Here is a 14,392-nt window from a genome sequence, read left to right as displayed (position 1 = left end):
AGGATTCAAAACCTCAAGGGTTCCCTGAAAGAGACTTGGGAGTTACTATGAGTTAGGGAGGCCGTGCTGTACTGGAAATGTCCTGGGCCCTGCATTCCCTCCTCCCTCCTGACGTAGTTCTGTTCTCTATATTGGCATCCCGCTCAAGACACATTGCAAAATAAGTGTATACAAAATAAAACATTTGAAAACCAGTAATATTTGCCCCACTCCTAGAGATTTCTGTAATTAAGTATATTCAATTCATTTTCTGGATGAGCATTTGAGCACTTTTTATATTGACTAAATTTTTTCACTTTAAAGTCATTTCAAATTAAATTGAAATATGAGAAGCCCAGTAGTAATGATCTAAATTCTTGTGTTCCTTCAGTCACTAAAAGTTTACTTCACCCCTTCCCGAAGTCCTCCCCAGATTTTCCAGTTTTCATTGATCACAGCACACTTTGAATACCTATATACCAGTTATTGTTGGCTCTCCTTTATATACTAGCGTAATTTACATGTGTGAGTATTGTTTCCTTAAGGGGAAACTGCATTTTTCTTTGTTTTTTACTAGAGTCTTTATAATTTTCTGTTTCACTTTTTCATTTCTGTACTATTTACTTTCTTTCTTAGGGTCTACTATATGCCAGGTACTGGGAAAACAAAGAGAAAACAGAATACAGTCACTCGAAGTGCTCAGGGTCTAATGTGGGGAGTAAATAGATCACTAGAACCCCTTGATGGAAATGCTGCAAAAGGGCACATTTGTGCTAATGGCAATGGAGCTGTAGTATGGATGAGGAAACCCTGAAATCCACCTGGGAAGAACAAAGATACCTCTCTGGGGAGGTGAAGTTTGAGCTTAGCGTGGGAAGAAATAGGAACTCATCAAAGACAAGAGGCAGGAAGGGGATTTCCTGGAAGAGAACACAGCCCCTGACAAGGTGCCCGGGGAAACGCCCTGTGCATTCGGGGAGCTGCCGGAGAGGGGGATGTTTTGCTCCTGTACGAAGACGTATTTACGTCCCTAGAAACCGTCTAGTTTGGAAACGTGTTGAGGGTTGGTTGCCAGTTAATGAGAATTTAGTGTTGTCTGCAAACCAGTCCTTAAGGCCGACCTGACCTGGCAGAGAGTTTTCAGGGGGATGGAGCAATTACAGGGCATTTGGGAGACGTGAAGAAAATCTGTGATGGGTTAATCTTGACAGGATAGCCCTGTTTGGGGAAGAGAGTTTGATTACATAGTTGTCATATTTAAAACCATAATTTACAAAGGATTCTTTTGACTACAACGAAAGATACCCAGTGCAAATTATCTTAAATTGAAATGGGGATTTATGGGTCATGGAACCAACATAAATATTGGGGTAATTTCATAGCATCAGTGGAAAAACTATGAAAACCCACGTCTCAGGGACTGGAACGCCTGAAGGTGACCTTGCCTGGGCTGTCCACAGATGGAACAAGTGGAAAGAATACAGGCAGGTCTAAGCTGCTTCCCGCTTAACCCTCTCATTTCAAGTCTCATGGTAGCAGATTCTCTCTGGTTTCAGCAGGAGAAACACATTCTGGGGGGCTTCTAGGAAGTACTGTGGCTCCCCGACCAAGGGATCGGAGTAGACTGTGGCAATTGATTCAGTTGAAGTAGAATTTGGACAGATTGCTGGGCTTTACCCCCAGAGTGTGCGATTCACCGGTCTGGGGAGAGGCCTGAGCTGTATGACTAACGAGTTCCCACGTGGTGCTGGCGCTGTGAGCCCAGGGACCTTTCTCTGAGAGCCACCAGCCTTTGGGTCTCCCTCAGCTGTCTCTGACTCGCGCCTCTACCGGGCTGTTCGTGGGTCGGTGGCGGGTGGCGCCTGTGCCGAGTGGGCTTGCAGCCCAGGTCATAACGTCCCCTAAGTGAGGAATGGAGCAGCACCTCTCGTCCTGGAAGTTTAAGACGGTCCACCTGCTCCCTGACGTCACCAGGGCCCACTGCCCCTGGGCACTGAGCAGGTGTGCGCTGGTGCTGGCAGCACGAGGGCCTTGCCCGGAAGAACCCCAGCACTGGCACCAGCGGCAGTGTCCTCAACGTCCGTGCAGCCGGAGGGGCTGCTCCCGCCCTGCGCGCTCCCTCTCCGGTCCGCAGAGGACCGCGCAGCAAGCCGTGGAGGCTTCGTGAGCTTCTAGCAGATCTGCCTCTGCCGCAGAGCCTGCGGGATTGGCTGGTGGACCAGGTGTGAGGGTAGGAAGTGTTAGGGGCGGTTCACAGGCTTCTGGCCTGATCAACTGAGTGATGGTGATGCCATTTACTGAGATGGGACAAAGTAGCGGAGTCGCGGATGGGGGCAGGGGGTCCTGACTTATTTGTACCAGTTTCCCATGGCTGCCATAACACATTACCACTAACCTGATAGCTTAAAGCAACAGAAGTTTATTCTCTCACGGTTCTGGATGCCAGAAGCTCAGCATCCGTTTCATTGGGCCAAAGTCAAGGTGTGGGCAGGTCTGTGCTCCCCCGGAGGCTCTAGGGGAGAATCCATTTCTTGCCTTTTCAAGCTTCCGGTGGCTGCCAGTGTTCTTCATTTGTGGCTACACGACTCCTCACATCTCTGCGTGTGTGGTCACATTGCCTTCTCCCCTTGTGTGTGTATCATATCTCCCTCTGCCTCTCTCTCATAAGGACACTTGTGTTTGGATTAAGAGATCACCCTGATAATCCAGAATCATCTCCCCATGTCAAGATCCTTAATGACATCTGCAAAGATCCTCTTTATAAAGTAACATTTACAGGTTCCTGGTTTTGTGACCTGCTATCTTTAGGAGGCCATCATTCAGCCTACTACAGACAGGTTAAGGTTGAAATTCCTGTTAAACGTCCAACTGGAGATTGGAAAGAATTTATTAGTAGGCGATGAAGAAATGGAGCAGTAAGGAGAGAATGCTTCCAAAGCTTCTTTATGTAACAACAAATATCCCCTCATGGTTAATGAAATTTATAGGATAGAAGATGAAAGTGGTTAAAAGTTGGAGCACATTGAAAATCTGAAGGTTATTTAAATGGTGTTTACTTAATTATGAGCCAATGTATGATGCTGCCTCTCAGAGTAAGTTATTAGAGGGCAGGGATTAGGTCAAGTAAATTCTATAGAAGGTCTGCTGTTCCATAGGAATAAGAAAGATTTTTTAAAATTTATTTTATCTAAGTATAGTTGATTTACAGGGATAAGAAATATTGAATGGCATTAAAAGTCAAGGTAAGTAAAGATAAAAAAAACCATAATGAGATGTGTCTTACTTTCAGATTTTCTTATGCTATTTATGATTTTTCCAGACAAGTCTGAATTCTAAACCTGTTATAATTATGTGTAGGAGCAAAATGTTACAGAAGACAAGGCTACCTTTGAAAGTCAAAGAACTCATGTTCTGAAACGTATGGTACAAAGCCTTTCCTGAAAGAGCTTTTTTTCAGTATTAATGTTTGGAATCATGAAAGGAATCCATGACACTGCCTTGGCTGCTGAGCCACGTGATGTGCTCTGTAGGCCCAGAGCCACGTGCTGAAGAGCAGGACGGTATCAGAGCTTCAGAAAGGCGCTTCCTGTAAGAGGAGGCACGTGATGTGCTCTGTAGGCCCAGAGCCACGTGCTGAAGAGCAGGACGGTATCAGAGCTTCAGAAAGGCGCTTCCTGTAAGAGGAGGCACGTGATGTGCTCTGTAGGCCCAGAGCCACGTGCTGAAGAGCAGGACTGTATCAGAGCTTCAGAAAGGCGCTTCCTGTAAGAGGAGCCACGTGATGTGCTCTGTAGGCCCAGAGCCACGTGCTGAAGAGCAGGACGGTATCAGAGCTTCAGAAAGGTGTTTCCTGTAAGAGTGAAGAGTCAATTAGGAATTCCGTCGTTATAGATTATAGATCAGGTGATTTAGTGCCCAGTAGATACTGAGGAATTCCAGAGGCACACGAAGTAAGTGTGGAACTTTTCTCATCTTACGTTCAGCGCTCTCATTTCTACATGACTTTTTTCCTCCCTAATTTGAATAAAGATATTTTAGTTTTGCTTTGGGAAGAGTCCCACTTGCTTAAAAAACTAGTTGAGAAATGCTCCCTAGTGGTTATGTCAAATATTTTTAGTTAGTTTAAAAAACACACGCACACAACTCTTTGACTCTAAAACTTTTGTTATTTCTGTCTTTAAAAGCAATCAGCAGGGCCCAAGTAAAAACATTTTATTCCCAGAGAGAGAGAACTTCTAAGCAATGGTAAACATGTAGCATTTGGGTATTAATGGTTCTGTAATTGTTTCTAAGATACCCAGAATGTATAAGAACAAGACAATAATGAAAGTGTTAATGATTAACTTTAGAAGTTCTCTTATAGCAGGCTGCCAGCTAGAAATACTACAGTCAGTTGGCCATCTAGCAGAGGGGGTCATCTTACGGACTCGGTGGCCCGGAAGTCTGAAGAGCAGTGGACATGTGAGGTCTGTACGCTAATAAATCAGCCGTCTTCTAGAGCATGTGATGCTTGCCTGACTTCAAGGCCTGCGGGTAAGACTGAATTTTGATTCCGAGTTCCTTCCATTTCAAAGAGGGTTAATTATACAAAGTCAGGTACATATCTTGTTCCATCTTGATATTTCATAATGAAGTAAAATGCTCTCTTTCTGGAAGGTTTAAAGGAATTGCCAGCCTTTGCATGTAAACCGTGCTGACATTCTGTTGAGCACTTTTTTTTTAACGGGGGGAAAACACGCTTGTGCTAAAAGAGTATGTGCCATTGTATCTCAAAAAACTGAGATGATCACATCTGTTCTCTACTGTTTCTAATGAATTATTCAATAAAGCTTTGTTTTATGCAGATTTCAGCAACTTTTGAGTTTGTTATTCAGTCCAAGTGTTTCAAAAATTGAAAGGGAGGATTTCTGTAAGAATATCTTCGCAGGTGGAAGAGAAAAATGCTGAATTTTTTCTCTTCTTTATCCCTCCTACCCCTTGTTATTAAAATCTTTACCCAGACAATTGTACTGATTTCATTGAAATCCTTCAGAATAACTCTTTATAGCTCACAATTTCATGCGTTCAGAGGATGTAGAACCTCAGAGGAAACCTGTGATTAAGAACCATCTCATTGATGCAGCTTCTATTGTGTTCTCAAAGTGTTCTTTCTTTCTTCAATTAGAGAGGAGAAAGTTCATTCTTGACTTCTGGACCCCCCATTGTGTGAGCTGTCATATTGTGTTTTGTTCGCTGGGCCAGAAATGCAGGCATCACCCCTTATACAGCTTTGCTGGTAGCAGAAGGGACTGTGTCTCCTATTTCTGTCCCTCCCTCTGCAGTATCATTCAACAGAGAGCCCTCAGAAAACCCCAGTCTTAGGTTTCCACATTTATTCTGACATTCTGAAATGCCTTTACACATCTTAATTATTTTCTTGTTATTTTTTTCTGAGTATGAAAGGCAGATAACTGCAATTTAGAATAAATTACAGATTCCAAAATCCTAGGATGCTTTTTTGAAACATATTTAATAAATGTAAATCTTTGTAATTCATCTTTACTTAATTTTAATAGGCCTTTCACTTGGTCTTGTCATTCACAGAAGCATTCCTGATAATCTAGATATAGGCTCTAACTGCTGATCTAAAGCTTTGTGGGGTGTCACCCCTTATTTACACTGCTTTAATATTTGGCCTAATAGCAACAAAATTGATAGCTCAGTAACCTTTAAATGCTTAAACATAACATAAAGCACAACAAGTAGAAATCTTTATTAAACCCACCTCTAAGTCCCTGGAAATTTTGTACTTCATATGGTACTTTATTTCTTAATCTGAAGGTGGTTAATTCTGAATTGCTCAAGCTAACTTTGTATTATTAGTTCTATACATGAGGTCACTGTAATAAATGAACTAAATGTTTTAATCAAATGAAAAGATGTTTCAAACAGTCAATGTATTTATAGGAATAATGCAGAATTACTGGTCTCTCCTTCCAGATTCGGTACCCAAGAATGAAGAAAATCCTATTGCCTTTAACAGTTTAGTGAAATACCCTTGTAATAGCTTTGGAAAGCCAAGGACGGAAGTGAAGATCAACAGGAAAACTGCATTTGGAACTGCAACCCTTGTTTTGACGGATTTCAGCAATAAATCCAGTGCTTTGGAAAGAGAAGAAAGCCAAAACCAGATACTAGATGGGGAATTTCTAAACCATCCTACTAACGTTTGTTTTAGTGATACAGTGCACCCCTCCAAGGAGAGAACAAACTATAGAACTCAACTATCTAACAAAGTAAACATATCATCTGTGGTCTGCTCTCCGTCTAAATTATTTAGTCCAGCATATAAAAAATTTAAAACAACCCACTACTCATCACGGGATCTCAAAAGTGGCAACCCTGGATTATCTAACAGGTATGATGCTTCTAACCTTGCTCTTTAAGGTATTTGCTTAAGCTTTAAGAATGCAGAAAGATCATCCATTGCTGAGGAAGCTGAATTGATCTTGGAAATGTCAGTCAAACCCTGAAAGACTATTACAGTAATTTGCATCCCTTGCCTCCTCTAGCTTATAATATTAGAGAAGGGAAGGGAATGAAAAACAGAATTTCCTCCATCTGTAGAAAGTTTTGTTTTGCTTTTCTCTGACTGTAACCATATATATGCTTAATACAGAATGTTTGGAAAATATTGGAAAGTATAAAGAATAATGATTAAATCCCCCATAATCTTACCGGTTAGCAGTCTCCACTGTTAGCAGTTTTGTTTAAGCTTTTCTTCCAATGAAAGATAGTTCTTCTAGAAGGGAAACTATCATTCATAACGTTTAGTAAATGTCTTCTGTTCTAAAGAGAGGGATCTGAGATATTTTTAGTGACATTTCTGCTAAAGAAAGTGACTGTATTTCAAACAGCCAGGGGGCAGGGAGGGTGGTCTTTGTTTCAACCAAAAAGGCTCAAAGAGCGTGAGTACTACTTTTGGACCTGAAATTAAAAAGTTGGAGTTCCAATTAATGAATGCTACCAGATCAGATATGTTTTATGAGACTACCAGCTACACATTCAGGAGAAGGACCCCCCCCCCCCCCCCCACCGCCAGTTGCTGTCACCAGAGATAGAGAAATTTTCATAAACAATGTCATCCTTGTTCCTTAATGATTATTGGCAGATCCTGGAACTATTCTTCCCCAACCTTGTTTAATTTCTTTATCTGGGGCTCCTATCACACCTGATATTATGCCTCCGTCAGGGAGACAGATGTCTCCACAATTTTCTTTTCCTTCAGAAAGCAGACACTATATATCCAGCATCTTTAAATGAAAGGAAGACTATTTTAAATGGAGTGAAGGTGAGTTTTCTTCCCCTGTGCCTTTTCTTGCCAACGGGGGATGAGAAGAGGAAGAGTTGCTGTGGATGGGATCTAAAATAATCTCAGGAGGGATTCTGACTTCCAACTTCTCATCTGATGAGCTATGTCTTTGCTGATGGAAAGATTCTTTGGGCAGTGAGATCAAGGACCACCATTGCACAAACCTAGACCGACCTCTGGGAATCCTTTAATAACAGAATTCTGAGACGGTTTTTGGTCAATAGATGCTTTAATCTCGAGTTTCCTGTACTGACTCTAATTTTACCATCAGTTAATCTTGATCATTTATCCTTGGCTGATTTTTGTTGTTGTTGTTGTTCATAATCATTTATAATAACTGGTTTGACTTTTGTCCATAATACTCACAAAATATAGACATTTGAGTTAAGCTATGGAGGGCAAACTTTTAACTGACTTGATCAGTACACCACCTTTTCACTGAACACTAATTAATGTGTCATGACGAAAGTTCATGAAGAAGCTAGTTAAGAGTGTCTGAGTTGGGAGGCTATGCTGTAGGAAAATCATTTTTGAACAGCCTTTTCTGTTGTGTAGCTTAAGTGGAAAGAAGCAGATGTGATCATTTAAAAATATTGTGGCTTTTGTTGTACTCAAATGAAGTATCTTGGCATATTTTTATTTCCTTCGTGCTTTGTAGAAAATCTCAGACAATTTAACTAATGAATTATGGATTTAAAAAAACATTAATGTAACCTTAAATTTTAAAGATTTCTTCATAAGCCATTAGTAATAGGGTCATATGATTAATCACAGCACACAGCTTTACTTAGAAACACTGCAGCGTGCGTATGTGTTGAATATAAGAACCCCAGGAATGAGACTCCAAAATCAATCAACATCAACTAGCAGAATAAATGTCAAGTGATGAAATACATTCACCCAGCAGCCCTTCTGCACCCAGCTACTTTACAAGGAATAAATTGCAAATTACTGTCATTTATTTCATTTTTCTCCTTGTCTGGCTGCTACAGTGTTCATCTTGCGGACAAGATGCCGAGCAGAAGCTCACAACATAATAGGGTTAAAGCAGGTGGTCCACTCAGAGAATTCAAAGCCAGCTCATTGTTTCTTTAATAATGGTATGCTAATTAATTTGCCTTTTGTTCTCTTAATTACTGCTCTCATCACCACATGATACGTGCTATGTTGATGGGGCATATTTTCAGATTGGTCTTTAGATAGACTTGAATTTTATCCAGCTACTGGATTATAAATTAGATCGTTGAACCAATTTTTAAGCAGTTAAGAATGACTGTTAGACAGTTTTAAGTCTTTGATCCAATTATTGTAAATGCAGAGCAAAACACAGTGATACCGCTTCAAAGAAGCGTAATGTGTTTTGGGTTGAAGTTTTTCCTGAGCTGATGCAAAGGTTCACGTAGATGAGTGAAATGAAACAAATAAAATCACTAACATTTTCTCAGGTCTGCCGCCATCAGGGTTGCCAAATTCTGCCTCTAATCACCAGTGAAGCCCTCACCTCTCATTCATGCTTCTGGTTCACCTTTTGGTGTTTTCAGTCCCCAAGGATGTCAGAACCACCTGGGACCATCCAGGATGAGTCATTTAACCTCTGTTTGTTTGTTATGATCCTTGAAATACTGCTGAACTACAAAATCTACATTCAGTGAGACTGATCAGTTCAATGTTTTTATTATAATGAATCACCCTATCTGTAAAATAAGTTAAACCATGATAAATTGATCACTGAAAAAATACCCGTTTTAAAAATTACAAACCTGTGCTTGGTAATGTCTTCCTTCTTGATAATAGTTTTTATCTGATCTCTGTTCAGTGTTACTTGAACAATGCTTATTGAACATGTTCAGTGTTTATTTATTAATAAGTATTTATTAAGAACCTATTATACATTAAGCATTACTCTTGGTTCTAATGACGACCTCTACCTCAGCAAACTACAGCCAGCAGGGCCAAAGTCAGCCCACCCCCTGTTTTTATAAATAAAGTTTTATTGGGACACATCCCATTCCCATTGGTTTACATATTCCCTCTGGCTGCTTTTCATGCTAAAACAGCAGATTTGAGTATTTTGCAACAGAGACCATAAGACCCACAAGCCTAAACGTATGTCCCTTCTGAAAAAGATTTTCCAACCCTGATCTATTATATTGACCATTTATAATCCAGTATTAGTATTCAAAATGATGGTCCTAGTTATCAAAATAAGTTAAACTATCCCATATGCTAAGTTTACCCAAGAAGATGCTCTGCTACATTTTTGGAAGTTTTTAAAGTAATGATTGAAACAAAGAGGAACCAAGATGTCCTCAATGAATCAGAACATTTAATTACCCTAGATAATGTTTGCTATCATAAAATTAAGATTCCCTGTACATCTTTAGAGCTGATGTGTTCACAGATGGCACCAGTGTCTTGGTTACATTAACTCAGTGCTTCAGTACTTAATGCGTATACGAATCACCTGGGCGTCCTGTTAACATGCAGATGCTGATTCTGCCAGCGAGCTGGAGTAGGGGAGGGGCTGGAGTAGGGGAGGGTAACTCCGTGCTTGTGAGGAGCTGCCCGGCGATGCTGCCGCTGCTGGTCAGATGGACCGCACTCTAAGGGCCGGGATCAGACAGCAGGTGGCTCCCTTCTCCTTCACCTCTGTACCAAGGAGGAAACAGATTGCAGACAGAAATGAGGAACCTGGAGGAAACACTGGGATCTCTCCTTTCTGCCTTCATCCTGCCTTCCACCGTGCTCCTCTCCAGAAAAGCTTTACTAGTAAGAAAATGTAAACATCTCCCTGGATTTGCGAAACTCTGGAGATTTCTGGGTTGAAGCAAGTGGGTTTGCAAATGTTTCACTAATTGTTACCTCAGACAGCCTTCCAAATAATATATAAAACCGTTTGCATGGGTGTACTTTTTTTTTTACGAAAGCATCAGTTTCTTTCCGTTACGATTCTTGACCTTCTGTGTTCCTCCTCTAAATTTTTTTTAAGCACTGTTTATGACCCACTTGCTTCAATTTTGAAGTCACTCAACTTCTCTACAACCACCCAGATGTTCAGCTTCTCTTGAAGTTAACGTTTTAATATTGCCCCTTTTGGGGAGGGGGGCTGTTGAAGTGAAGGGGGTTTGGAAAAGAGAAGTCTGTTGTCCCTCACCCTCCCTATTTCTGGTTAACATCCCCCGTGATGCTAAAATGTAAGCCACTATCCCCTACCCTGAAAATGCTACCAACAAAATAGCTGCTGGAGAAATATTTAACTATAACAGTTTCCTTAGCAGTGCCCACAGCTGCTTTCATCTTGCAGACGCCCGCTGCCCAAGCAGCTTCAGAAACTTCAGGATGTTTGAGTCCATCCCAGATATCAGGATGCTTGAGTCCATTTAAAGAAATATATTTAAGCATCTATTTTATAAACGAGTGTAAGCCAATTTCACCACAACTAAAAGATCCCTTGTATGTCAATTCTATCTCAATAAGACTGGAAAAAATATCTCACACTCTGAACATTTCGATTAGATATGACGCCTCAAGGCATCATTATAGGAACAAGTATGGGAAGAATGTGGTTTAGGAAGCAAGGAAGAGGGAACCAACCTCTGATTTATAAGTGTTTTAAAAAAATCATTTAAGAATGGTATTTTGTTCTTTAGAAGTTAACAAAAAAAGAAAGGAAGAACTTTATCATTAAAAAGTTAAAAATGGGGCTATTAAGGGGAAGGACTTCTGGTTTTAATAAGAGCTCTTTTTCTCTTCAATTGGTTTATTAAAAAGACTTTTATAAAGGCATTATTAAAATATACAAAATATAAAAAAATTAAAAATAATCATGAAGCTCCTTTTCAAAGAAAACATTGCACCTAGACAGCTACAGTGGAAGCCCGGCTTCTGGCCTTTATACACTGTGTTCAGGGGTAACCTCCTGAATAGACACTCTTGATCTAATCATGGGGGGAGACTAAAGCTTCCTCGCTAGCTTTACAAAATACACATTTCTGCTCTGCCAGACAGCCTGTTACTTGCTGAAATATGATTGCAACTAGTATGGTAGACTTGATCAAAGAAAAGCATAGAAAATTGTCTTTAAATTGGACAGTAGATCTCTTTGGCCTTGTCAGAACCATTGATGAGAGTTTGCTACTGATGAGAAAATAATTGGAGAAGACTGTGACTCTAGTTCCTTTGGGGTCAGGGGACAGCTGGACTTGAGAATATTTTAGGGGAAATAAAAGTGGCCACCCTGTCATGTTGGGTAAGAAAAGAACCAAATGTCACAAATGAAAACTAAGAAGATTGGATGTGCAATTCAGCTGCTTTTATTCTTGAGAAATTTAAATGATATGTCTAATTTAAATTTAATTTACATAAATAGGTAGCTTTGGAAGGAAATTACCTGGGAAAACCAAGAATTAGAAAGATGTAGGAGTCTATGTATTGGGTTGGCCAAAAAGATCGTTCGGTTAGTGAATACATTGTTCAATAAAATTCTTGGTGAAAATGAAAGATGTCTTTTATTTTTACTTAAAACCGAACGAACTTTTTGGCCAACCCAGTAATTGCGGGAAGTTGACCGTGGTCACTTTCTGGTACCATTTCTTTGTTCAGGCGGGATTCCGATGCAGGGGTGAGGTGGTGTGAATGACCCCTTTTAGCACTATCATGCTGCAGTTATTTTGTAACTTGTCATTACAGGGAACTTCAAAGTAACACGACAGATGGTCCTCGTTCATTAAATGCCAGCAGTCCCCGCTGCAGTAAACATGACCGCCCCTGCGTTCTCCGAGTGGTGAGGAAGGATGGAGAAAACAAGGGCAGGCACTTTTATGCTTGTCCTCTACCGAGAGAAGCACAATGTGGATTTTTCGAGGTAAGTGTATGACCTCAAGCTTAATGATAGTGTCCTTGAATACTTCAGTTATTAAAATGTCACAGATAGCAGTCCGTTTCTGGTTTTACCTTTAAATTTAAAAGCCATGCTGACTGACATTTAGTCTAAAACCTGAATGTTGAATAACTGAAAATTCAAAGAGGTTCATCCCAAAAAGAAAAATTAATCAAATGACAGCTATTCCATTATTAGAGTATATCATATTTGTAACCACGGGGTAGAAGTGTTGCCCCCTTGGTTTACAAAGAGAGAGGTATTGAGTCACCCAGGTGACTGATAATCCAAGGTAGATATTTGCTCTTCCTGACTTCAGTGTGACATCCAAACCTTTGGTTTATGCATTGGGTAGAAGAACCCAGAGAAATAATTTACATGCCCTGGATTTACAGTAAACTTAGCAAATCCTACTGCACAGGCTTAACCAAAAAAAGTGATGGCACAATAACAGTTTAGAGGTAGGTGATTCCCCAACCTTTCAATCTATGAGTTTGTCCCTGCAAATGAGTGTGAGATACAAGACAGGAATCTGGGCGCTTTTGGTCAGTCGTTCTGCCTTCCACAGAACGAGAGCCTCTCACTTCTGACTGTGGTCCGAAGGTTTAAAGATACATATTTTTCCCAGCTGCTTCATCTGGTGCCTAACTAGAAGAAGAAAATATGGATCTGTTTCAGCACGGGAGCAAAAGTTTTCTGGTTGGGCTTGCTGAGAGAGAAATGATCTGTCTTCAGTGTGATACCTTCCTAAGGAATTCCCCAGGGAAAATTTGATCATGATCTTAGAGCATAACCCCTGCCCGAGACGTGGCTCCCTCCTACTCAACTTCCTGATCTCCTCCCCTCAAAGCTTGTATAGATGTAATGGAGAAAATATTATTAGCAATATTAATATCACAGCCTTCTTGGTAGCTCTCTTGAGGCCAAAATTAATAAGGATAAGAATAATACAATGGAATTTGCGTGAATTAGTCCTGGTAATTCTGTATTGGATGCTTTCTTTTCCTAGGAGACTAAGGAAGTTTAATATTAAAATCATAACAAATCTTTGACTTTAATAGCTTAAACAGAGCTATAGCAGGAACACTGGTGATTTGCTTTACAGAGAGATTTTCAATAAAGTGAAGGAACTTCTGTAAGTATGCCTTTGGACAGAGGGAAACTCAGAATTATGACAATTTTCTGTGTGATTCAAGCGAATTTGTTAGAGATGCTTATAGGATATAAGGTTTTTTAGGAGCAACAACTAATGACTTACGTGTATCTTACAATGTCAAATTAATAGGAACAGCAGTGAAGACAGTACAGTACTAATCAAATGCGCCGAGGCTCAGCCTGTCTGTCATTCTACCTTCCATCTAAACTTTACAATCTTTTTCCCCCCCAGTGGGCAGATTTGTCCTTCCCATTCTGCAGCCATGGCAAACGCTCCATCATGAGAACAGTGTTGAAGATTGGACCTAATAATGGAAAGAATTTTTTTGTGTGCCCTCTTGGGAAGGAAAAACAGTGCAATTTTTTCCAATGGGCAAAAAATGGGCCAGGAATAAACATTATTCCAGGATGCTAAAGTTATTGCAATATTTGAGAACTCTTCATTTTATCAAATATACAATATATTCCATTTAGAATGTATATTTAATGCATTTAGTTATGACAATAAAGTATTTTTAGTTTGCTCTTGGTCTCTTGTAACTTCTTTGGGGAAGCAGTGATTTTTTTTTTAGGAGTGGAGTATGCAGTACAATAAAATAATAAGGTATTCTGTCTGAAATGAATAATTTCTCAAGTATCACCACTGTTCATAACATATGATTAAAGAAACTTCTTGTTTTCTTAAATGAAATGTAAGAAATGGGATCTTCGTTATAGAAAATCATATTTTCTTCTTTTTTTCTATTTAACAAACATCAAGTTCCTCTAGGGCTTCCCTGGTGGCACAGTGGTTAAGAATCCGCCTGCCAGTGCAGGGGACACAGGTTCAAGCCCTGGTCCGGGAAGATCCCACATGCCGCAGAGCAACTAAGCCCATGCGCCACAGCTACTGAGCCTGCGCTCTGGAGCCCGCGAGCTACAACTACTGAGCTCACGCACCACAACTACCAAAGCCCGTGCACCTAGAGCCCGTGCTCTGCAACAAGAGAAGCCACCGCAATGAGAAGCCCGTGCACCACAACGAAGAG

At 40.4% G+C, this 14,392-nt stretch overlaps 1 protein-coding gene across 5 annotated transcripts in view; it reads left to right on the top strand.

Moving 5' to 3' along the window:
* The window catches only part of NEIL3 (nei like DNA glycosylase 3), a 192,743-nt gene extending 178,882 nt beyond the window's left edge, over positions 1–13,861 (top strand). For 4 of the 5 annotated variants that reach the window (XM_059909548.1, XM_059909547.1, XM_059909549.1 and 1 more), the window contains 4 exons: positions 4,343–4,512; positions 5,959–6,376; positions 12,020–12,194; positions 13,597–13,861. In XM_059909548.1, coding sequence (XP_059765531.1) covers positions 4,343–4,512; positions 5,959–6,376; positions 12,020–12,194; positions 13,597–13,779 — 946 coding nt within the window. In that variant the 3' untranslated portion in view covers positions 13,780–13,861. The remainder of the gene's footprint in view (positions 1–4,342; positions 4,513–5,958; positions 6,377–12,019; positions 12,195–13,596) is intronic. The other variant, XM_059909545.1, reaches the window with a different exon arrangement.
* The last annotated feature ends 531 nt before the right edge of the window (positions 13,862–14,392 follow it).

The sequence above is a fragment of the Balaenoptera ricei genome, chromosome 21 (assembly GCF_028023285.1).
Source record: "Balaenoptera ricei isolate mBalRic1 chromosome 21, mBalRic1.hap2, whole genome shotgun sequence".
NCBI lineage: Eukaryota > Metazoa > Chordata > Mammalia > Artiodactyla > Balaenopteridae > Balaenoptera > Balaenoptera ricei.
This window is presented reverse-complemented; position numbering and strand designations above follow the sequence as displayed.